This window comes from Aureobasidium subglaciale (genome assembly GCF_000721755.1).
Source record: "Aureobasidium subglaciale EXF-2481 unplaced genomic scaffold scaffold_19, whole genome shotgun sequence".
In the NCBI taxonomy this organism is placed as follows: Eukaryota; Fungi; Ascomycota; class Dothideomycetes; order Dothideales; family Saccotheciaceae; genus Aureobasidium; species Aureobasidium subglaciale.
Window position 1 is genome coordinate 19,855 of NW_013566976.1, and position 23,403 is coordinate 43,257.

Consider the following 23,403-nt stretch of genomic DNA (forward strand, 5'->3'; position numbering starts at 1 on the left):
TTGTTATTCTTCCCTTCATAAATCGACCGGCAAAAAGTAGCAATTATGGCTATAGCTCATTCTATATATACTTTTTCTTCCCGACCAAAGAAAGTCATCTTCTAACTTGTTTGTCCAGACTCCTTTTTCCCACAACGGCAAAAAGCAACCATCTGATCAATTCTCAACTCTCGACCTTGCTCAAAGGCCATGGGTAATCGGGCATTTGCAATTTAGACTCTTTGAAGCCAAAGACACTTGCACAATAAATCATCATCTGAGGAATCTTCGCAGCACAAATGGCCCATAGCAAAGTATTCCTCACCCATAATCCCCATGTACTCTGCGGGTTTAGCATTTGCATTGCATAATCCCCACCACCCGGGGTTCCTTGTTGTTTCTTGACAAATGGCAGCATCAAGTCTTGATAGGCTTTATTTGCCGCGGGGATATCGTGGGGGTGGAGGAGTAGAGAGCCGGCGAGTGTGTGGGCTCCTATGATGGCTAGAGATGTGCCGATGCCTGGACATGCGTATCCTGCGTCGCCGAGGAGGACAATGCGGCCATCTTGTAGCTTGTCACAGCGTACCTTGGCGAATTTGCTCGCGTAGAAATCCGTGGTGGAGCGCATTGCCTCTAGCACTTTGGGAGCTAGCCATCCTGCATCTCCAAATTCTTGCTCTACTAATTGCATATAGGCTTCATTTCCAGTTTTCAATGCCGTGTTGATTTTCTCTCTGCCCTGGGTGTCGGAGGTCCATTTTGAATTCATGAAATGTCCACGGGTGCGGCCTCTGGGATCTGGATCTGGTCGTAGGAAGATGGATCGTCCACCGGTGGTATTGTACCATTTTGCCAGTTTGGAGCCGCTGAGAAGGTCCTCTTCGATGACGAAGAAACTGGCGTAGACACCTTCATCATGGATTTGGGCAGAGGGTTTTGTGGCTAGCATCATGCCTCTAATCCTCGATCCCAATCCATCAGCAGCAACCAGAAAGTCGAAAGATTTCTTCTCTTTGCTGTGTGTAAAAGTGACGTTTACAGCATCCTCCGTCTGCTCATAACTCTCCACCATTTCATCAAAGATGACCGTAACCTTACCCTCCAACTCCTTGGCAAAAATCCTCACTAGATCCCCTCTGAAAATCTCATATTCAGAAGTAATACTCTGAACCTGATCATTTCCAGTACTCCTGATGGTGGCAAAAGGTTTCCCACTATGGTCCACGAATTCTACACCTTCTTCTTTGGTGGTCTTTTTTCTTATTTCTGCTTCACAGCCCATCCATTTTATTATGTCGACGGCTGAGGATCGTATATCTACACTGGCTCCTGTGAGTCGCATGCAAGGGTCGCGTTCGATTATTGTGATTTTGGCCGTGGGAAAGGCGCGTAAGAGGGTGGATGCATAGACGCTGCTTGCAATGCCGAAGCCTGAGATGAGGACGTTTGGGGAAACCGACATTGGTAAAAAGAAATGTAATGGGGAGATATGATTCTTGAGTGATGAAAGAAAAACGGAGAAGAGGTGTCCGAAGGGAATGTACCAATACTTTCCAAACCGCAAGAGAGAGAGAGAGGCGCTCTTTTATCTACTTTTGCAAGAATTCACTTGTTCGGTACTTACAAAACTCCCCCCATTGTTTGATGCCTTTGTGTCAGGATTCGTTCGGGATTTACTATCGCCCGACAGACGCTTTTCGCGTGATCAAAGTCTTCCCACCTTTCCAATCAGGCAGAGCGGGTTTTGTCCTGCGCGAAATCATAACCCGAAGCATTCGACGCATCATGAGATGCCCCCTGCACATGTATCGTCGAATCGACAAACATTGACGATGCGGTGCGATGGGAGGAGAGTAGTGAGTGGTGTTTGACAAACAGAAGAATAAGTCTACTGTTGCTGGTCCAAGCTTTGGTAGCAAGCTGGCAGGATCACCCTGTTTTTCTGGCATCAATGACTTATTCACTTTCGTAAATGCTTGCTTGTATCTCGCTCTTCTTGACACACATCTATCGCGATTTACATCTTTACATCTTTACATCGGTCGACATGCAACAGCTCTCAAGTGGCTTGGTGGTGGCTACACTGTATTGATCGACAATGAAGCTCGAGGCTTCAGTCATCCACGCACCATATCTTGACTAAGAAGAACAAATCATAGAGATGGTTCATTGAACGAAAGAAAAAGCAGATTATTCAACGCCAGAGACCCCTTTGTATCCGATGCATGCATTTTCCGCCCTCCCTTTCATTAGTAGTCTCCAGCTTCATGCCAATAACGCAATCTCTACTTGGCGCCATATTTTCTAACAATCTGTGCAACAGCTGCGGCTAAATCTTCAGCTTCGGCGCGTGTGCTAGCTTCAGCATATACGCGAACAGCGTCTTCAGTACCCGAAGCACGAGCGAAACTTCTTCCGTCCTTGTACTTGGCAACAATCTTCTCAATGTCCTTTTGAGCACCTGCGGGAGTTGCGAGTTGACGTTCGGCGGTACCTTCGACTGTCGTGAAGAGGTTGCGGTCTGCGACTTCGACGCGGACGAGACGGTTGGGGAGGTCGGTGTATGTCTGTAGCCACTCGGCACAGCTGAAACCCTTGTGTGCAAGAATGACCTCGACGAGCAAGAGATCTGACAAAGCATCACCAACTGTCTGGTTGATCAAGTCTGTTAGAGCGATGAGAGTTGTGAGAGCATCAGCCTGAGCGGGTGATTGAGGTTGGTGAGTGTGAATAGACTTGAGAGCCGAGGGAGAAAAGACGACGGTTCCGTGGCCGTTGGCTTCAAAGTACACACCGACGTCGAAGCGAGTAGCGGCGTGATGCAAGTGCTTGACACCGGTAGGTGTGCAGACTATTTGAAGACCAAGGTTCTTCTGGATATATGTTGTTGAGGCACCGTTGGCATATGCGGTTTGCACAACACCGACTGTAAGCTTGTCCATCAAGCCAGATTGACGAGCCAGCTCGGCAATGAAGGATGCAGCAAGAGTGGCAATACGATCGCCATCCAAGAGTCTGAAGACATTCTTCTCATCTTGGAAGTAGAAGACAATGCGATCCGCGTCACCGTCCAGCGAGCAGCAGCGATCTCCAGGACCGGCCTTGGATGAGGGAGGTGCACGCTGGCCAGTCTTGACAAAGTCGGCGCCACACTGTTCTGGTCAGCATTGTCAATTCATGTCGACTGTGACTGACGTGACTTACCTGGTGGTTCAAGCTTTCGGGCTTGTGGACGTCATCATTGACGACCTTGACGTCAAGACCTCCATCAGCAGGAGACGGAAGATACTTGAGCAATTCACGCAGTTTGGGACCTCCGACACCGTTTGCGCAGTCAACAGTCAAGTGACCCTGAGGTTTTGTGTGCTCCATGGCTTGCTTGAAGGCAGCAGCCAACTTCTCGTAGTAGCCCTTCTCGCTGACCTCGCCGTACTCGTCCTGAGTCCCCTTTGTGTTGACACAGCGGACCAAGTAGTGTAGTTGAGGAGTAGTAAGGATACGGTAGTCGGTGACCTCAGTTTTTGTGGCGGTCAAGGCGTCGTTGAGGCATTCTACCAGACGGGAACCGGAAGCACGAGTGTCGCGGGCAAAGATGACTCTTGCAGGAGCGTCCAAGTTGATCTTGAAAGTCTTGACAAGCTCGTTGTAGACGTGTACGAGATGGTCGTCGGAGTCGGCATTGGCGAGTTGAGTGGCGTACTTTTCCCATGCAGCCTCGAGCATCTCCCCCTAAACAAGCAGTCAGACCAGATGAAGTCGGCAACGGAATGGAAAGAGGGTAGAGTATCACACCATAGGGTCGACAAGCTTGACACCGTTGTCCTCGGGAGGGTTGTGACTAGCAGTGATCATAACACCGATTGTCTGGCCATTGAGCTTGCGCGAGCGCAACGAGGCCAGGAGTCCAACACGGTAGACGACCGAGTCCAGGATCTTGCTGAAGAGAGTGAGTGGAGATATGCTACGAGAGATGGAGAGAGAACATACGCCTTCATGCGGAACTAGTAGCATTGTCAGCATTTGATCCACAGCATCAGAGCAGTTCAAGCATCATCTTACACCGGCAGTGCCATACTGGAACTTGCCCACCAATTCAGCTGGAGTGGTGTGCTTGGCCGAGGCCTCTTTGACAGCTTCGTCGTGACTCATCGTAGAGATGGAGCAGTTGTTCGACGGAAGATGGAAGATACAAGATGTGTCAAGGTGTCGAGCAAAACAAGTGGTCGCGACGTCGGCTGATGGTGGGCCTTGGGGCTGGAATATTATTAGACATGGAAACTCCAAGTTGAAACCCAAAGCAGCCGAATGCGGGCAAGATTGCTGCGGAGCTCAGCACCTTCCCAAACCTTGTCCTGAACGACCGCCAAATCTCTCGGTCCGCTCCGCCCTTGGCACCACAGGAAAGAGATTCAACTCCGCCATGCTACTACCGAGTGTATAGCGGCTGTGCACATTCTGAAGCCCGTACCGTTGTATATCGAACCGGCCATATATCAGACATAGCCAGTCGATCACATCCGCACATCACTCGGCATGAACACCATCTTCTCGCTCCGCTGCCTTCGCAGTGCCGCGCCTCAAATTACCGCCTCTCCCGCAACATCGCAACCCAGCACTATCCTTCGCGCCATCCAGCAATCACGATCCTTCAGCAGCACACCCGTCGCCCAAAAGAGAAATCGTGGTGGCCCCAAGAAGGACCAGCGTATCCGTGAGTGCCTCAGCGCTGCTAGCAACTCATCTCACAGCCACTGACTTTGCGGGAAAAAAGAATTGATCCGTTACTTCCTCTCGCATCCCACGACACCTCGCCCCCTCAGATTTTCCCGCGACCGCTACCTCAGACACTGGACCATCCACCGCGCATGGCAAATCTACAAGGCTCAATTGCGTACACAGCATGAGCGTGATCTCGAACGTCAATACCAGAGCATGAGAGATGCTTGCGAGGCACTGCGTCTCATGGACTCGAGTGGCCACATTGTCAAAGATGGAGAGGCTGCTGCACAGGGAAAGAGTGTGGGAAGACTGTACAGAATTGCCATGATGAAGAATGATATATGGGGCGGCGTGCCTATCGAGTATGCGCGTATTCAGACTGATAGCCCCAGTACCGAGGGCTGGAACCACGGCTGGACGAGGTAGAGTTTTCTATCGTCAAGCTAGTATCTGTGTTATATTGTATCATATTTGGGCGTTGATCTTGTACGATCTGGTATTCTGGGAGAATTCAAAACACACCATCTTCATCCGTCTTGCTTTTGAAACGCTATCGAAATGATTCACGCGTGTCAAGGTGAACCATTAGAAGATCCTTCAATGCGAGTGTAATGATGAGCGGTCAAGTCATTGGGCTGCCCGATCGACTGGCAATGGTGCAGTGATCGGACCATCTAAAATAGGAAGAGAAATTATACTCAAGAAAATGGTGGTATCAGAATGAGCGGATCTCGGGTCAGAACATACCCTCATTACCGCCTCAGAACTCATCCCCTAGCGACAACACAAACTTTGACAAAAGGAAGAGAATCAATCTCGGCTTTTCGACACCGCGCCCAACAACATGAAGAAAAAGCAGAAAGGATAAAGGCCCGCCCTAGGTACCTTGACATGTTCGCTTGTAACCCCCGCAAAAAGAAAACGCCGTCCCAATGCTGGTCATGGAATCTAGGAGAAAATAAGGCCGTTGTCTTGCATGGACAAGACTTAGAGGATGACACAACAGCCTGCGCGGTCTTTCTTGTCGACTGCGAGTAGAGCAGCGCGAGTAGCGGCCTCGAAGACATCGTCCACTCCATCTCCTGTCAAACTGCTGCATTCCAGGTACTTGCGTGCTCCGATGAGTTCTTTCATGTCCTCGCCAGCTTTGGTGGTGATGAATTTCTGGCTCCGTTTTCGCATTTCCTCCTGGGCGACAGGGTCGTCGCGGAGATCCTTCTTGAGTCCAACCAGAATGATGGGAATTCCAGGGCATCGCTCCGTGGCCTCATCAGCCCACTTGTGCTTGACGTTCTCAAGAGAGTCCGGTGTATCGATGGAGAAACCGACCAGGATTACGTGGGCTTGTGAGTATGCCAATGGCCGCAAACGTTCGTAGTCCTCCTGTCCAGCGGTATCCCAGAGAGCTAGTTGCACAGACTTGCCGTCTACACGACAGTCGGTCACATAGTTTTCGAACACAGTTGGTACCTAGAAGATATCAGCAAGTTTTTCTATCACGTGGAAGCAATCAATTCGTACGTATCGCTGTGAAATTGGTCAGTAAATGCTCTTTGTAAGTTAAGGGTCTTCTGCACATACGGTGGGAAAGTATCCAAGGGTGAACACACTCAGTAGACTGGTTTTTCCGCAAGCACCATCACCAATGATGACAAGCTTCCTGTAAAAAACCCACTGTCAGCAAGAACATGTCCAAGATAGCACCCAGACTAGATTATGGCTTTCGATCTGGGCTAATTTTTTCCAAGCAATATGCAAGGCGAGATGGCGGTAGTCATTTTCAGTGTGCTTCTTTGTGATACACGATGTCAAGCCATGGCCACTCCCATACATGAAGGTCATCTGCAGCGAATTGACAGCATGATGTGGTGTAGGACAAGCGATCGATCGAGTAGCGTGTATCGCAAATGATGCCCATAGTGTAGGTGTGATGGTAGAACAGAAATGAAAGGCACAAGGACGTTGGATCGGAGTTGTTGTCCGAGTATAAACACACCTTCTCATGACACCTTCTTCCTGTGCAGGCATCTTGGCGACGTTTGGCTACGATGTCCTCGTGCGAATGGTCGAGTCTGGCGCGAAGGGCGGGTTGGGATGGACAAGAGGCCGTCGAGTGTCGTGTATTGCGTCCCGTTGACAGTCGAGCGGGCTGACTGGCAGAGAATAGGCTTGGATACGGAAACGTCGGAGAATGCAGACGTGATGACGCGTTGGTCTATCCGTGAATCGTCGGGTAAATTGGTGATCAAGTTGATGAAGGTATCTTGAATGATTGGAGGGAGGCGAGAGGAGAATTGCGGTAAGAGGTCGACGGTCGACGAGTGGCAGAGAGACTGAGGAGTCGGCGACTTGAATTACAGAGTGGGCTGTGCTTCCGCGTTTCAGCATGCACTCTTGATTGCGTCTCGAAAAGTGCTGAAATACAAGTCTTGACAGGATGTCACACTGGAACCAGCTTGCAAGCGCGAATCGCTGTAGGCTATCTAGGTAGAGGGATCACGACAGGGCTAGACGACACAGAGATTACATGACATTGGGAAGCTCGGCATTCACGCGGAACACGACGAGTCCGTGGGGGCACAACAAAGGAAGGTGCTGCTCCGTGGCTTGCAGCCTCCTACTTTCAACACCTTGGCTGGGTATCAACGCCCACAGTGTGCCCGAAGCCTGCATTGCAAGTATCAAAGTAGTCATGATGCTGCTGATTATCTCGACACGGGCGGCTACAGTCAAGTCCAGAGTGTGCTCTACATGGTATATGTTACGGTGTTCGTCCTGTCCCATTCTGCGACTGCGCAATACGTTGTCGTGGACTGGGGACAGACCATGTTGGCTGGGAATATGCTGTGGGTCTCACTACCAGAGCGCTCCCTCCGGCAGGTGCAGCCAATCAGAACAAGCAAGGGTTTCCTAGCCCGGTTACTGCCGAAAGGGTGTCGGACAAGACTGACAGCAGGCGGATAGGTAGCAATAGGCTCATTCGAGATAGACGCATGTTTGGCAGAGAATCGCATTACATCCCTAACTTTAATCGTCGAATGCTCGTTGACTCGCTGCATTCGCCTAGAATATTACGACACACTTCCTGAGCCTTCTCCTTCTGCAAGGCTTCAGGCGCGCGGCCTTGACCACTTCCGACCCCCGCCAGCCCACCCGCTGCCAACGCCGATCCTCACTAGACACTGACATAGCATCCTCAGCAGCCCACCATCGCGCAGTCGCTACCTGTCCCTTGGCGATTGTCGCGACTTTTGGCACAACATCACCGACAGCATGGCGCAGACCTTAGCCGAGAATGGCCTCCCTACGATCCATCACCATCCCCATGCTCCTACGACCGGCAATCGCAAGAAACAGAAGAGGAGGGCGAAGCAACAAGCAAAGCTGAATCCTGGCTCTGATGAAGCCTCTTCCGATCATCACTCACAGCCCGGCCAACCTCCGTCACTACCTGAAGCCTTGACTGACGACGAGGACGACGAAGACGACCTGCAAGCCACCTATTCTGCGCGACCGCCGCTGGCCAACAGCATGAACTCATACCCTAGCAATGATGACTCTGTGGAACCTTTTCGCAAGAAGCGCAACAAGAAGAAGAAGCGCCGAAACTCCAATCATTCTGTCTACGCCGACCATATGCGCCCGCCCATGCACCATGCTCCTCTGCCGCACTCTATGCCCATGTCGACTAGCGCTATGAGATCTGGACAACGAACCTCCAGGCAAGATCGAATCTGGAACACATCAACTCAGGAAGAGCGTGAACGCATCAAACAATTCTGGCTGACGTTGAGCGAGGACGAGCGAAAATCCCTACTCAAGATCGAAAAGGAGGCTGTCTTGCGCAAGATGAAGGAACAGCAGAAACATTCATGCTCTTGTACAGTCTGTGGTCGCAAGCGAATCGCCATCGAGGAGGAGTTGGAAGTGCTATATGATGCATATTACGACGAACTTGAACAGTACGCCCACCACCAAGGCGGCGAATCAGGACACGGCATGCTACCACCTCCGCGCAGTTTACCACCCCGACACCTTCACCCTTCCTCCGCCGTACCCTTGCCGTTAAGCACACATCATCAACATCCCCACAACCGACCGAACAGAGTCCGCGAAGTCTCGGAATATGAAGACGACGATGAAGAGGAAGAGGAAGATGACATTGACGATCAAGAGTTGAGTGAAGAAGAAGAAGGAGATAAAGAAGAGTACAGTGACGAGGAATACAGTGATGAAGAGGAGGAACTCGAGGACGACGTGCCCAGAGGTATAGGTAACGACTTCTTCAACTTTGGCAACAGCTTGACCGTCAAAGGTATGTTTATTCTGCCGCTGATGCGCGATCAGAACAGAACTGAAGTGACTCTAGGTGGCATTCTGACAGTGGCCGATGATTTGCTCAAGAACGACGGCAAGAAGTTTATCGAAATGATGGAACAGCTAGCCGAGCGTAGGATGCAACGCGAGCAACAGGCCGAGTACGACTCAGCACAACCCTCACATACTTACACATCCAATGGACACGACCCGCCGCTGGACGATGAAGAGTACGATGATGAGGACTACGACGAGGAGGAATATGACGAGGACAGTCAGGATGAGGAAGACGAGGACGAGATGGTAACACGGGATAACTCTTGGGAAGTGGTCACGTGCGTCACTGACAAGGTACAGGGCGGCATGACCGAGGAGCAACGCATGGAAGAAGGTCGTCGCATGTTCCAAATCTTCGCCGCCCGCATGTTTGAACAACGCGTCTTGACCGCCTACCGAGAAAAGGTTGCTGCCGAACGTCAACAGAAACTACTGGAGGAGCTGGACGATGAGAACAAGCAGCAGCAAGAGCGGGAAGCCAAAAAGGCTAGAGATGCCGAGAAGAAGAAGAACAAGAAACAGGCCCAGAAACAGGCGAAAGCCGAAGAGAAGGCTAGGAAGGACGCCGAAAAGGCCGCGGAAGAAGCTGCCGCAAAGGCCGTCGAGCAAACCAAGCAAGAGGAGGCCAAGCAACGTAGGGAGGAACAGCGAAGGAAGAAGGAGGCTGATCGAAGAGCACAAGAAGAGGAGCGACAGCGCAAAGAAGTCGAACGCCTGAAACGTCAGCAAGAGGAGCGCGAACGTCAACAGGAAGCCGAACGCAAACTTCGTGAGCAAAAGGCGCTCGAGAAAAAGCAAAAAGAAGAGGCTCGCCAGAAGGAACGCGAAGAGCGAGAAGCGCGTGAAAAAGAGGCCAAGGAGAAGAAAGCCCAAGCAGAACGCGAGAAGCGGGAACGAGAGATGAAGGCGAAGGCTGACAAGGAGGCCAGGAGTCAGCAGGCGCCACAGATGATCAAACGCCCTTCGCAAGCCGGCATGGTTGCTGTACCTCCAGGTCTTCTCACCAAGCAGACTTCATCCATCATGTCTTCACCACATGTCGCTGTGGCCACTCCCGCTTTGCCTAAGCCTTCTACCCCAGCCCAGCCTCGTCAAAGCTCTTTCCAGGGTCAGAATGCTACTTCCCCCAGATCACAACAGGCTCCTACTTTGATTCCAACCAAGTCGACCTCTCCAGGACACGCCTTCAATCAGTCCATGCCAAAGTCGATCTTACAGAAGTCGCAGAACCAACAACCTTTTTCGCAACATCAACCTATCTCGCCTGCCAGTCAGCTCCCTCCACCTGGCATGTACCCTCAGCATCAGAACAATGGTTTCAGTGGCTTTCCTACGAGCATGGCTGGCTTCCCTGGATTTGGGGCTCCTCATGGACCTATGATGCACCATCGCCCCTCGCTGCCTGGATTCTCTAATGGACCTTTCGGCAGCGGCCCTTTCCAGCCCATGCCCCCAATCAACTCCATGCATACTCCCCCTCCTGGCATGAGTGGTCTGGGTATGATGGCACAAGGTCGAGGGTATCCTCTTGAAAGTCCTCAAGGATTGCAGCAGCAAATGCCACCTGTCGGATCACCCACAGCTCCGCCAGGTTTTGGACTCACTCGCCATAGTATTGCCTCACACTCCCGCACGCACTCATCTGACAAGAACACATTCGAGTCCATCAGCTCACCTGCACCAATCACTCGCCCAACTCCAATTCAGCGACCCTCATCTATACGACCTAACAATCCCGACATGGATGGTCTGAGCAAACATCTTGGCAGTAGTGCACTCCTCGATGATACAGACGATCCATTGCCTTCAGTACCAGAGAGCCGCCGAGCAAGTGCCATCACTGGACCTAGAGGCTTCGGCTCACCTGTGTTCACACAAACTCAGCCACGCATGGACGTTTTTGGTGCCAATAGTAGCTGGACTTCCCCTTCATTGTTCGGCGCTCCACCAGGCTTCTCCACCCCGAGTTCATCGTGGAACCCAAACTCGAGCAGTGGCTGGTCTTCTATGCCTTTCGGCAATTTAGGTCACCGACCTTCGGGACCCAACCGTCCCCAGTCGATCCGCATAGCGGTCTGTCACGCATGCAAGCAGCTGGCCACTCGAGAGCCTACCCCTGACAACTATCACTCTGTGGAAACTCTTCTGCGCCAGATTGAAACTTCTCGTCCTGTTCTCGATAGCCCAATCACGGTGAAAGAGATTGAGGCCATCTGTGACACTGAAGGTGATGCTCAGAATGGTGGCGGGTTCTTGCACGCGCGTCAAGACGCCTCTGCGCCTGGTGGCTTTGCAGTCAAGTTCGAGCCCGATGCAGGAACTCCTGGATCTGGAAGGCACTCTCACTCCCTGGGCCCGATCAGTAGTCCCGTGCCTGGTCACTCCGTGCCTGCCACTGGCTTTGGAGGCCCAACGGCGATAGGAAGAGGGACAAGCTTCCAGAGTTTAAGTTCTGCCATGGCAACCTCCGGAACCTCGTAGGACGGGAGACTGGGGGAGGAGCCGGGCATCTGGGCCCAAGTCAAACCCCATGGGGATCGATCTGGGAGATACTTCGCGTCGGGTCACTGGATATTCAGGGCAGCTCCGAAGCTGAAAGCTTGAGTCGACCCACCGTCCCTTGCCGCCTAATGGTCGTCGTGTTTCCCATGCATCACCACTGTTTGTTTTCCACTCTTTCTTTCCTGTTCGTCCAACTGAGCTACTGAGCATTAGCCTTTCATATTTCTGTTTCTTCCTCGTGTAAGAACATGAGCCAATACTATTGTTCGAATATGACCATTGACACTCTGCCTGCACTGTCGTTACACAATTATCGTGATCTCAGCCCGATACTCATATTTACCAATCTTCTCACGAGGCTTGATCGATCACACATGTACTGACACCCATCACAAACGCCTCAATGTACATCCCTAGCTCCATGCAGCACGAACTGTCACTAATCGAACCACTTGGAGGGCACAGGATCAGAGGAATGCGGGGGGGTTCAAACAGCCATACGCGGCAAATGCTGTTCTGGGGAAGATCTGACCGTTTGCCCTGGATGGAAGACGGCAACTTTAGCATCGCGCGGGAAGTGGGATACATGACCTCGTGGATGGATATGTGATCTCCAGATCTGGGCTCCCCGGATACAAGTTCCCGCGATCGGAAGGCTTTTTTGTGGAGAAAAGAGGTTCTTGCGGCAAAAGGGACCGATTCTGACTTGGCGTGCTCCGTGCTGCTTTTCGTGAACGACGGTTGATTTATGGATATCCTCTCACTGTCTGGTACTCTTGTGTAACATATCTTAGGATCAAGGTCGAGACAAGCAATCTGGCCAAGCAAGAACGTCCATGGTCAAGCATCACAAGCAGCATGATGGCGTGTCTTGACTTCAGCCCCCTCGCATGTATGGATGTATCTTTTTGCTGCATGGTACTTGATGCTCTACCCCTCATCCCACGGAAACCCTAAATCTAGAACTTTCAGGTCGCGCTTGGCGAATCGTGGCAAGTAGACTTTTTGGGCCCTCCGCCTGTTTCTTGACAATTCACTTTACGAGACACACTTGGTCATTGGTGGATTCGGACGGTTATACAAGGTTTTTGGCTGCACCGCTGCGCCTGCTCACGGCGCCTCTTACGGGAATATCGATGTCTGTTTTTCGTGCCGCGGTATGAGCAGATAAGATCAGCGAATTGAACTGTTTAGCCATTTTTATTTTCTTTGGCGCCCTTTTTGACTCATATACTTTTGTTGTTTCTCCCTTACACCCGCTTCCTCTTGCATTGCTTCAAGCATATAAAGTACCCGTGGCCCAACCCACCTTTCTCTTGGTTCCACTTGAGCATCTTTTTAGTTTTTATCACATCTTTGAGAAGCACTGTATTATCTGGAAGTTTTTTCCCTCATGCATCTTCCTTTTCCTGATCAACAACTTCCTGTCGCGGAGATGGAGATTCCGCGTCAACAGCAACCGCTGCCTGTGGTTCATAATGCTTACACACCAAAGGTAAGCACATCATGAGTCTGATCGATTGTTTTTGGAACATTCTCTTACACCTGCACAAAGGAAGCGATCGAGATTTCATCTAGAACTGGTGCCTACAAAGCACACATGCGCATCGACAAGACGATTGTCAGCAGTTTTATGGCCGGTGCTCTTCTCTCTTTTGGCGGTGCCTGTTACTCCGTCATTAACACATCTACCTGGTTGAACGAAAATGCTCCTGGTGTCGTCAGAATGTTTGGAGCCTTGATCTTCCCCTTCGGTCTCGTTGTCATTGTCATGACTGGAGCAGATCTCTGTACTGGAAGTTTCATGTACACCAGTTTGGCTGCTCTCCATCGCCGGACATCCGTCTTGCTGATGCTGAGACATTGGTTGATTACCTTCTTTGGTAACCTCGCCGGTGCTCTGTTTGTTACTTGTATCATTGTTGGCTACGGAGGCGTTTTGTCGGCTCCTGCTTACCGCACGGAACTTCTCAAGATTGCTACTACCAAGGCTGTTACACCTGAGTGGCATCAGATCTTCCTAAAGGCTATCGGTGCCAACTGGTTGGTGTGTCTGGCTTGTTTCTTGGCTTGCTGTGCCAGAGAGTTCTTCTCAAAGGTCTGCGCTATCTGGTGGCCTGTCTTTGCCTTTGTTCTTCTCGGACTGGACCACGTTGTCGCAAACATGTTCTACATTCCCATGGCTGTAAGTCGCACCATCCTTCAACCTTTTTAAAATCCACATCTCGTGAAACTTTTTCTGACAAACGTCTACAGATCTTCCTACACCACCCTGACATTACAGTCGGCTACTACATCTGGAAAAGCATGATCCCAGCCGCGCTAGGCAACATTGTCGGCGGCAGTGTCTTTGTCGCCTTTGTCTACTGGTACCTCTTCCTCATCGGCGAGAGCACCGAAATCATCATCGATGGCGATTACTACGACACAAAAAGCTCACCTCGCTCATCTGTCAGCTCGGCAGTTGCTTCTTCCACAGAAGTTCCTCAGCACATTTCCAAGAAGGATGATGGACAGATGGTTTGAATTCTTTCTACTTCAAACGACAAGGACATTAAGAAAACAGCATACTCACCAAGCTTGTGTGTGTGTCCTATGACATTCCTTTTTTTTTCTTCAACACCCTTTTTATGATACCCCCGTCTTTTCTATCCGACTTTTTAACGACAACAACACACGAAATGGGCAAAGCGCGGAGTTCAACAATGTTTCATCGCTTCCCGTTTTATGGGAATGCGAAATAGGCCAAAGGTCGGAGTTTTTTCTTCAACTATACACACGACCACAATCATGATCTCAACGATCTTTCCTAGGTAGAAACTTATACGAGTTCTTGGGGAAAAAAAAACACTTTTCGTAGAGTGTCTCCACAAAGCATCTTGATTTTATCAATTCCTTTCTTTAAACAATTGTCTGGTCTTTTTTGTCAGTGTGCTTTCTTGTTCCACTTCTTTTCTTCTCTTGCCTAATCATAAGCAAATCACAAATTGCTCGGGGGGCTTTTGGCATATACAAAAGTCGATATCGGAACTGACTAAAAACAGCGAAAAACAGGTTACTTAACAGATTACAGCAAAAACGAAATCGAAAAAAAAAGCTCTAAATCTTTTTTTTTCTTTTTTGCAGATATAAAGACGAAAGCTTTGAGAAACGGCACTGCCAGTTCCCAATTCGTTGATCTGCTCCCTTTCAGAAAGAAAAAAAAAACAAGCAAGGGTTCCATATCACTGCCTCTGGTACAAAGAAGTCCTCCTTGGGGTGAAAATCAAAATCCATACATATCTTTTCGTGAAATATTTCGTTATGACACTCGCTATCCTTTCATGTCCGGAAAAAATACATCAAGTTTCACAGTTTAAACTCCCCCAACCCCTTTTCAAAGCCACCAGTCTGCGCGCTGCTCCTCCCCTGCCCATCATCCAATCCCGCCACAGTATCTACCAATCCCAATTTCTTCTCCCTCGCTTTCTCAGTCTTCAATTCGTACATTGTGCTTAGATTGAATAGCAATGCTGGAAACACTGTCCCTTCTTCTTGTACCAGAGTTTCCAGCATGTTTGCTGCAATGTTGACGTTGTTGGTGTAGAGGTGTGCTATGGCGAGGTTATGCTTGACCAAAGCAGAAGAGGGAGGGTAGGAAGAGGAGGCGAGATCCTGGAGTTGTGTGACAGCGGCAGGGTACATTGATGATGAGAGGGAGGTTAGAGTTTCCAGGATTCCTTTGTCAAGTTGTGCATTTTCATCCAGTGTAGTAGCAGAGGGAAAAGCGGAGAGACAGGTCTTTGCAGCCTCTGTATCCCCAATCTTCAACAGCAAAAGTGTCTGTCTCGTGCACATTCTCCGTCTCTCCATCTCATCCGCAGTGTCCAAGGAAATGGTATCCAAATGCCTCTTTGCAGTCTCCAATTCACCCATCTCGACAAGCTCAGCAGCAACTCTGATCCCCAAATCCTGCAACCTTTGCTCCCAAGCTTTTACTTTTGTTTCATTCTTCTCAAGTCTAGCTTTCTGGCTCAACGAGCGACAATCAGCTCCCAAAGCATATAATCCCATGATGCACTTTCTGTGTCCGTCCACTTGTCCAGTGACTTGCAAGTGGAGGAGTAAAAGCCGTAGATGCCAAGGTATTTGTGCTAGAAAGGCTTCGCGAAAAGGACGTGTATATGCAGCGCTTTCCCTTGCCAGTAAATCCGAGAGGGGTTTTGCTTCTTTGGCTGCGAGGGGAGATAGGTTACATAGCACTAGGCAGGAAAAACGTGCGTAGAGTAGCTCCAGTACTTTTTGCGTGTCAGAGGGGGAAATGGAGCCGGATGTTAGGAGATCGGTGGCTTTTTCCGCCGCGTGCAGGAAGCGACGATGAGAGAGTAGGGTTTCTAAATCCGTGTCTGGGACTGGTTGGTGTGAGGACGAGAGAAACGGAGTAGCGACTTGAGAGGTAGGGACTGGTGCATAGAGAGATGGTCGCAGCAAGGGAGAAAGATCTAGTTGCATTGTTCGAGAGCCCGGGCTTTTGGATCGTGTGCGTATTGAAGGATTGGTATGCTGAGTGGGAGATAGTAGGGAGGAAGCTGGCGATGCTGTGCGGATTGGCATTGCCGTGGGTGCTGGTGATGCTGTTCGAGTCGCCGAGGGAGGTGGTTCAGTGGTCGATGCAGCACTGTAGATATTCTATATCAGCGACTGCTACATCGAAGTCTAGGCGTGCTGAGTGGCCTGACGTTGTATCCATATCCAGAGGTCCTCGGGTGCTGCGACGCGGCATCGCGACTGCCATGTGTGAGCTATGACTTGACTGTGACACAAACTAGGGTCGCATACCACGTCTAACGTCACTCGATTGGTGACGAGAATGGCCCTGTTCTGGCCTCGTTGGTGCTGCCATGTTTCTCTCGTTGTATGGAACTGCTGTCTCAAATGCGTATTGTGCTTCGTCGAGAGCCGGCGCGAAAGTGACGTCTTCTTGTATAGCCGGCATTAGGGCGGACATAGTGGGGCTGATCGTCATGAGGATAACCCTGCTCACAACTTTCATCTATCATGGCTCATGCCAACGCGTGCTGTCTGCCTTGAAATTGCACTAGGCAACTAGACCTAGATACCTCTTGATGGGCTATAGCTGATGCCTGATATATAGCATACCGATGGGTCAACCGACATCTTTTTGTTTAATGGTTTCTCAGGGCTTGTTTCTGACAGTGGCCTCTTGAATGCTCAGAAGCCTTCAAACAGACTACCCCCAAATGTTAAATAACACTCATTGATAGACAGATCTCTATGCAAGAAGTCACAAAGCTTTTCAAGAACGACCGATAGAATGCACCAAGTTACGAGAGGCTGACAGTCAAAGTCCCTTTATACTCCTATCATACCCAAGCCTCCCAACATCCTAGCCCGTTTTCGCGCATGCATCTTCGTGCTTCGTGATCAGTGCGTTCCTTGTTAATACAGATTGGCGCGAGCTCGTGTAACATTAAAGTGACATTTTCTTTCCGCGAAAAGGATCAGTTGCTGTTCTTAGCGGCGGCGTAGTTCTTCTTGCCAAAGTCCCATGGAACATATCTGTACTCTGTGGTTCCTTGTCAGTATTCCTTGTCCCTCATAAGATATATCATGGCTCCTCTTACTCAGCATATGCTGGATCTGACGCCTCATGGTCAAAACCACGAGAATCAACCAATAAACCACCAAAACAGGCCAAAAGACGGGCAAGTTGAAAATCTCGCTCCATGAACACAAGAACCCGAGCACGATAGCACGAGTGGCGGCGTGCCAGAACTTGAATTCGGGGAGACGGCGCACGAAAGGCTTGAACTCGTCGGTGGACTTTGTGGGAAGGTCGCCGCTACTGCCTTCTTCCATGTCTTCGGCGGACTCGAGACCAGGGTCGAATTTGGGGGAGATGAAGGCGAGGAAGAGGTTTAGGAGGTAGATGCCGAGGGAGTATGCGACTGTTTGATTGGGAGAAATGGTTAGAGGATGGGTCGGGAGAAGCTTAGGTGCACATGATGCATACCAATGTACCAGCCTTGAGCCAGGAAGATACGTAGGCCGAACATGGCAAAGACGACGCCAGTTCCAATCCATCGATATGTCTTGTACGGTGTCGACTTGTCCAGGTAAGATTGGTAGAGCTGTATTGCGACAAAGTCTTAGCCCATCTTCTTCTTGCATTTACATGTGATGTCCATAGCTAAAAGTGCCCTTGCGCGTCCCAATCCCGTCTCTTTCCCCCAAATGCCAGAAACAGTACGACAAGGGGGGGCGAGGGAAAGCTCACCATTCCAGCTCTTGTTGTTTGAGCACTGACGGCCGCAAAGGGCGTGTCGGGTTCGGGGCTGTCCATGATGGGACGAAGACGATGCGAATCCGGCTGAATCTTGACTTGCTCTCTCGCAGTTGTTATGCGACAAGGGTTGGCGAAAGAAGTTGCGACGATCAAGGACGGCGGGAAAAGCAGGGGTTTGTTGATGTGAACAGGTGTTGGCGGGCAACCGCTGCCAACAGCCTCAACTTGCGTGGCGGAACAAGCACGAGCCATCTCGTCTGAGCCACGCCTGCATGGTCATCAACTGTCCGGCGGAGAAGAAAGCAGGCAGCAGGAACAATCCTGAACATCAATCATTTAAACATTGCCGATATCAATCCAGGAGCGAAACAACAACAGAGAGGTATCATCAAGAAAAGTCCCAACCAACCAGAACAGCCCAAACGCCACCATCATGCCTGACCATCTGACATAACCAATTCGTCAAGCCATTAAACAAGTCCCTTCAATCGTCAAGATCCATCTCTTCAACCTTGGCCTCAACATCTTCGCCATACTTCTCATCGTCAGCGCCCATCTCTTCTCGCTCTTGCTCCTCGCATTCTCTTTCCACCTCTTGTGCCACGAACTCTTCGTAGCCTTCAAGACTGCTCTGAATGTGCACCTTGAACTTGATTATGTCGTTCAACATGCGCTCAAGTTCCGTGTGGAGCTCTTCGCGAAGCGCCGAAGATGCGACTGTCAATTGCTCGTACTCGAGATTAGTATTCATTTCGCGCTGCTCCATCAGCTGCACGGATTCTGTAAGTCCGGCACGCATCCTGGCGAGCTCCTTTTCCATCTTCTCGATTTGAGCGTCAGAAGCCATCTTCTGCGAGTTTGTGATCTAGTGTGTATTAGCGAAAATGCTCGACTTGAAGTGTACAAATCAGTGTATGACATACCTCTTTCGTCTTCTCAAATTCCTCCTCGGCAGCTCGTACACGGTGCTCGAGTGTCTCAGTCTCTGCCTTTTTGTCTCCAATTGCCTCCTTGATCTTGTCGAGCAGATCTTGGTTGTTCATGTCCGCTTCGAGAGCGTTGTTCCTGCGTTCACTAATCTCCTTTCGCAGATTCATCATGTTGCTCTTAAGACCGCCTCGTACGTCCAGGTTGAGTAAATGATGTGGCTGGTATCCTGTACCTGTCTCTGCCAGTAGACGATCAGAATCTTGTGGTTGTTCGCCCATTTGAGATGATCCGAAACCGGGTCCCTCGTTTGTGGTCAGGATGAGCTCGTATTCTTGACCATGAGCATTTGGTGCATCTGGAGGAATGACACCGATCTCGTAGGCCATTCGATTATACCTGGACACGATCGACTCAAGCTCCTCAAGTCTTTGAGCCGCCTCCGCTTCCTTCTTGGCCACCGAGTCACGAGTCTCTTCCAGTCGCAAGTTTGTGCTTTCAACTCCTGTCTGAAGACGTTTGCGCTCTGCTGTCATGCGGTCGATATCCTGCACGGTGATGCCCTGTCGGTCGACCATTTCTTGCAAACTGTTGCGTTCTTGCTCTGCGTCTGCGAGTTCCTGGTCCAGACGTTGCATCTCGCTCTCCAGCATGCGCAATCGATCCTCATACTTCTCGACCTTCTTGTCAATGCTGTTGTTGTAGTTTTCAAACTTGACCCTGTCTTCTTCGAGAATCTTGTTTTGTTCATCCAGCTTGGCCAGGCGAGGTGCAGTCTTGCCGAGTTCATCAATTTGATCTTGTAGTTGCTTGCTCTCTTCCTCTAGAGCCTTGACTTGTTCAAGATTTTGTTGATTTGAAGCGTCAAACTTTGCTGCCATGGCTTCCACATGGGGCTGTATCAACCTTTGAATAGCCTCTTCGTCATCCTCTTCATCGTCGTCGTCGACTGACAGCCAAGTGCGATAAGCGTCGCTCAAGAATTCGAATGTGATACGGTCGGCCGCAATGTCATGACCAGATTCGATACAGGCTTCGTCGTAGGTGCCAATGCTGAAGTGTTCCATCATCTTTGCCAATTGCATTATCCAGTGAAGCATACCGAGGAAGGTGGCCCAGTTGTTTCCTCCTACAGCGGCGAGTGCTGACTTTGAGATGTTCTTCTCGTACGGGTAGCGTAATTGCTTGAGCAGCGGAGGGACTTCTTGGTCGATATTCTTTTGAAAACGATAAGCCGGATCGATACAGTGGTACAGGAATTGGAAAATCATGTTGAAGTCTTTTTGCGTGGGCGAGGTCATGGTCTTGTGTGTGAGGGTGTGCTTCATGTCCATCTCGAAGTTTCGTTGGGCGAGGAACTCCATGAGCTCTGTACCCATAACTTGACGCGTGTTTGCATCGCGTAGTCTGCGGGGATCCTGAGGAGGCTGATTTGAGGGGGGAGCGGTTGCGAAGAAGGACTGGTGACCCATGGGCCCACCGAAACCAGTCGAGGGGCGGGCGCTGTAGACACTGCTACGACGTTGGGAGCTATCGCCTAGTTGAAGGGCTGGAGCCGGAGTGCTGCTGACAGGTGCATAGCTCTTTCTACCTCCAGTGCTGTTGAACATATTCTGAGTCGAAGGGCGCTTCACTGTGGAAAGAGCCAAGTCGGCCAAGTTGTTGCCAGAGGAGGCGCGCTGGAAGTCTGGCTGCCTAGGAAACCCCGGAGCCAAAGACATACGGGAACCAGAGGTCGAGCGCGCATGCGAGGCAGATTGCATCTGGCCGAGACCGAAGGAACTTTGGCGCTTCATGGCTGAAGCAGGTAGGGGGATTGCGGATGAATTGTGGTTGATTGGGCCGAGTGTCTGTATGAGAGTGAGGGGGAGCACGTCGAGGACTGGTATGCGACTGGACTGACCTCGCGCGGACGGCGCACAGAAAAGATGGCCTGATCTTGCGACATGGTGTCGCCTGATAGATGTCGAGCTATGCAATACTGTAGAGTGATGCTGTAGGTATAGCGCGTGGGTCGAGAGGGCACGGAAGAGTGAAAAGCAAAATGTCGTCAGTAAACAAAAGTGTGCAGCGGTGCGACAAAGTCGAGTTGCCAAAGTAAACAGAGTCGGCGCCGGGCGTCAACAATGCCAAGGCCGTGAAGCACGAGCACCTCACATGAGCAGGCAGCAGGGTCCCGGACTCTCTCCACAAAAGCCTCGGTTCGTGCCTCGGCGCAATCGGCCTATGACACTTTGCCGGCCATCATCTCCAGACCGACATCTGCATGTTCCTGTGACATTGTTGGCTCTTGGTTAACTGCACTCCAAGTCGTCAAGATGGTGCGCGAAGACCTCATCAACAGTGCTGTGAGTGAAGCCGGAAACACTTTCGGCCAAACACGAACGATATGCTAACCCATCGTCTTCAGGTCTCGTGTTAGCAGTCACCATTCCGTCCTTCATCTGCCTCATCTAACATTTTGTCCTAGTCTTACAGGATCCTTCAGTCGCTGGAGCGCCCGTAGATCAACGCATTGCCTTCCTCCGCTCCAAGAACCTGACCCAAGAAGAGATCGACCTTGCTCTCCAACGCGCCGGCTCCGAACCTCCCTCTGCATCACCGCAGCAATCACAAGTACAGCCCTACCAGAGGCCGCCACCTCAATCATACAGTCAGAATGCCTACTGGCAACCTCCTCCACAAGCGCCTCCAGAGCTCCCACGACGAGACTGGCGTGATTGGTTCATCATGGCCACCGTGGTAGGAGGTCTAGGCTTCGGCGCATACACGGTTGCGAAGAGATATATCTACCCTCTAATCGCCCCTCCCACACCACCTCAACTTGAGCAAGACAAGGCTGCAGTGGACGCCTCCTTTGAGAAGGCTTTCGCTCTCCTTGACCAACTCGCAACAGACACACAAGACCTCAAGTCGTCAGAACTGGCTCGCACAGAGAAGCTGGACACTGCTCTTTCCGACGTCGAATCTGTCATTGGCCAGCTCAAGGATGCAAGTAGAAGACGTGATGATGAGGGAAGAAGGCTGAACGACGAAATCCGTGGCTTGAAAGACATGATCCCTCAGGCTATGGAGTCGCAGAAGAAGTCCGCCGACCAGCGTCTGATCGATCTCGCTACCGAGATGAAGAGCCTCAAGACGCTGATCAACAATCGCATGTCTGCTCCAGCTCCAGCACCAAGGAGCCCCAACCCATCTGCACCTACCTTCAACCCTGCTACTGGAAGTGGTGCTGCAGCCGCAAACTCAACGTCAGCAACAGATCCTACTCCAGCCGAACCTACACCAACACCCGCTGCGGAGACTAAGCCTGCAGTGCCCGACCGCTCTTCAACATCCAGCCCCTATGGTAGATCGATGAATGGGCGCGCTGCAATCCCTGCATGGCAACTGGCTGCAAATAAGAAGAATCAAGAAGCAAAAGAAAAGAGTGGCACAGTTGAGACTCCTGTCGAGAACGCTACTGCATGAAAGGAATGACTGCAAACCTGGTTCTTTCTTGTATATTCACGATGCATTGTTAGGCTTGGAGGATAGCACGATCAAATCATTTCCTTACGATCAGCACTATTCCGGGGGCCTTGCCGTGACATGTGATGACGCTCACCATCATCAAATGATCGTTCGCAAGGTAATCCACACATCCGTGCACCTGCGTAGCCCTTCCATAGTCATAAATTCAACATGCGTGTTGGTTGAAACCTTGCAGCCGAAACCAAGACGTGTTCAGCAACCCCAGCCAGGCTTGATGAGCTTGTTGAAATCATGTCGGCAAGCACTAATTGGGACACGGAACAAGAGTGAAGATGAGCTATTCGAGGGAGCGCCGTAGGGATAACGTTGACTATACGGCCGATCGAAGAGGCAAAGAAAGAAGTATATACATAAGTCAATCTCGTGCCTATTGAAGGCTTCTGACGGAACTTTAACCCTTGTCGTGCTTTGTCTTTAGGGTTCTTATCAGAGTTTTTGATTTTCCTACAACATCTTCTCAGCCAGTGAAAGAACGATACGCTCGTAAAATGGTTGGAGCCGACAGGGTCTTTATCGCTTTCCATTTTCAGACTCGGCCGAGAAGGGAAAGCAAGAAACCTACACCAAGATGGTTGTCTTTTGATGAAACGCGTCCACGCGGTTTGATTGGTCCGCTCGCAATTGCTGATATTCACAAAAGCTTCCAGAATGGTGAATACGCGCCTTTTTTTCACGGCACGGAACCGGCTCGCTCTATTGTACCTGCCTTGGAATATCGCTCGTGGCGTGGTTGACGAGCATCATCGTAGACTCGATCTTCGTGAAAAAGGTCGAGGACCAACTAGATCTTTCGTTGGAATCGTGTTAGTGTCCCGCAATGTAGAGCTAGATGATCAATTGGCAAAGCTTCTCCTGATACTCATAATGCAGTGCATTCTAGCTCGCTTAGAGACCAGCCTATCGCTTGTTGTGTTGACTTGAGATTACACGAAGACACCAAGGAGAGTCGCTCGGAAAGGCAAGCCGCATGCTCCGAGCTCTCGAAGTTCACCACGTGGGAATCCGCCTCGCCGAGTTTAGCCAAAATTTATAGCTGGCAACGGCCGAGAAGTTCCACCAAGGCTAGGACAAAGGGTCTT

At 50.6% G+C, this 23,403-nt stretch overlaps 10 protein-coding genes across 10 annotated transcripts; 4 read left to right on the top strand and 6 right to left on the bottom strand.

Moving 5' to 3' along the window:
• Window positions 1–8: 8 nt before the first annotated feature.
• AUEXF2481DRAFT_42475 (uncharacterized protein) lies at window positions 9–1,808 on the bottom strand. The gene has a single exon (XM_013485888.1). The coding sequence runs from the start codon at window positions 1,442–1,444 to the stop codon at window positions 164–166; it is 1,281 nt and encodes a 426-aa protein (XP_013341342.1). The 5' UTR covers window positions 1,445–1,808; the 3' UTR covers window positions 9–163.
• Window positions 1,809–1,934: 126 nt separating this feature from the next.
• Window positions 1,935–4,280, bottom strand: AUEXF2481DRAFT_42476 (uncharacterized protein). The gene is made up of 5 exons (XM_013485889.1): window positions 4,042–4,280; window positions 3,970–3,983; window positions 3,775–3,919; window positions 3,187–3,711; window positions 1,935–3,134 (listed from the first exon to the last, which is right to left on the bottom strand). Exons 1-5 carry the CDS (start codon window positions 4,129–4,131, stop codon window positions 2,268–2,270), a joined length of 1,641 nt encoding a protein of 546 aa, XP_013341343.1. The 5' UTR covers window positions 4,132–4,280; the 3' UTR covers window positions 1,935–2,267.
• A 13-nt stretch (window positions 4,281–4,293) lies between these two features.
• AUEXF2481DRAFT_42477 (uncharacterized protein) lies at window positions 4,294–5,236 on the top strand. The gene is made up of 2 exons (XM_013485890.1): window positions 4,294–4,693; window positions 4,754–5,236. Exons 1-2 carry the CDS (start codon window positions 4,516–4,518, stop codon window positions 5,125–5,127), a joined length of 552 nt encoding a protein of 183 aa, XP_013341344.1. The 5' UTR covers window positions 4,294–4,515; the 3' UTR covers window positions 5,128–5,236.
• A 276-nt stretch (window positions 5,237–5,512) lies between these two features.
• Window positions 5,513–6,950, bottom strand: AUEXF2481DRAFT_360397 (uncharacterized protein). Its single transcript, XM_013485981.1, has 4 exons — window positions 6,698–6,950; window positions 6,283–6,361; window positions 6,223–6,228; window positions 5,513–6,171 (listed from the first exon to the last, which is right to left on the bottom strand). Exons 1-4 carry the CDS (start codon window positions 6,727–6,729, stop codon window positions 5,689–5,691), a joined length of 600 nt encoding a protein of 199 aa, XP_013341435.1. The 5' UTR covers window positions 6,730–6,950; the 3' UTR covers window positions 5,513–5,688.
• Window positions 6,951–7,867: 917 nt separating this feature from the next.
• Window positions 7,868–11,742, top strand: AUEXF2481DRAFT_360551 (uncharacterized protein). The gene is made up of 2 exons (XM_013485982.1): window positions 7,868–9,016; window positions 9,071–11,742. The coding sequence occupies exons 1-2, from the start codon at window positions 7,975–7,977 to the stop codon at window positions 11,554–11,556; spliced, it is 3,528 nt and encodes a 1,175-aa protein (XP_013341436.1). The 5' UTR covers window positions 7,868–7,974; the 3' UTR covers window positions 11,557–11,742.
• A 1,270-nt stretch (window positions 11,743–13,012) lies between these two features.
• AUEXF2481DRAFT_7170 (uncharacterized protein) lies at window positions 13,013–14,103 on the top strand (the record flags this gene model as incomplete). The annotated part of the gene is made up of 3 exons (XM_013485821.1): window positions 13,013–13,072; window positions 13,133–13,762; window positions 13,834–14,103. 3 exons carry the CDS (start codon window positions 13,013–13,015, stop codon window positions 14,101–14,103), a joined length of 960 nt encoding a protein of 319 aa, XP_013341275.1.
• A 720-nt stretch (window positions 14,104–14,823) lies between these two features.
• Window positions 14,824–16,438, bottom strand: AUEXF2481DRAFT_81840 (uncharacterized protein). Its single transcript, XM_013485968.1, has 3 exons — window positions 16,396–16,438; window positions 16,296–16,344; window positions 14,824–16,234 (listed from the first exon to the last, which is right to left on the bottom strand). The coding sequence occupies exons 2-3, from the start codon at window positions 16,337–16,339 to the stop codon at window positions 14,926–14,928; spliced, it is 1,353 nt and encodes a 450-aa protein (XP_013341422.1). The 5' UTR covers window positions 16,340–16,344; window positions 16,396–16,438; the 3' UTR covers window positions 14,824–14,925.
• Window positions 16,439–16,603: 165 nt separating this feature from the next.
• Window positions 16,604–18,044, bottom strand: AUEXF2481DRAFT_42482 (uncharacterized protein). Its single transcript, XM_013485891.1, has 4 exons — window positions 17,855–18,044; window positions 17,591–17,708; window positions 17,202–17,525; window positions 16,604–17,143 (listed from the first exon to the last, which is right to left on the bottom strand). The coding sequence occupies exons 1-4, from the start codon at window positions 17,918–17,920 to the stop codon at window positions 17,079–17,081; spliced, it is 573 nt and encodes a 190-aa protein (XP_013341345.1). The 5' UTR covers window positions 17,921–18,044; the 3' UTR covers window positions 16,604–17,078.
• A 107-nt stretch (window positions 18,045–18,151) lies between these two features.
• AUEXF2481DRAFT_99988 (uncharacterized protein) lies at window positions 18,152–20,863 on the bottom strand. The gene is made up of 3 exons (XM_013485983.1): window positions 20,694–20,863; window positions 18,787–20,640; window positions 18,152–18,728 (listed from the first exon to the last, which is right to left on the bottom strand). The coding sequence occupies exons 1-3, from the start codon at window positions 20,736–20,738 to the stop codon at window positions 18,348–18,350; spliced, it is 2,280 nt and encodes a 759-aa protein (XP_013341437.1). The 5' UTR covers window positions 20,739–20,863; the 3' UTR covers window positions 18,152–18,347.
• A 245-nt stretch (window positions 20,864–21,108) lies between these two features.
• AUEXF2481DRAFT_7174 (uncharacterized protein) lies at window positions 21,109–22,261 on the top strand (the record flags this gene model as incomplete). The annotated part of the gene is made up of 3 exons (XM_013485822.1): window positions 21,109–21,138; window positions 21,201–21,207; window positions 21,261–22,261. 3 exons carry the CDS (start codon window positions 21,109–21,111, stop codon window positions 22,259–22,261), a joined length of 1,038 nt encoding a protein of 345 aa, XP_013341276.1.
• Between the last annotated feature and the right edge of the window lie 1,142 nt (window positions 22,262–23,403).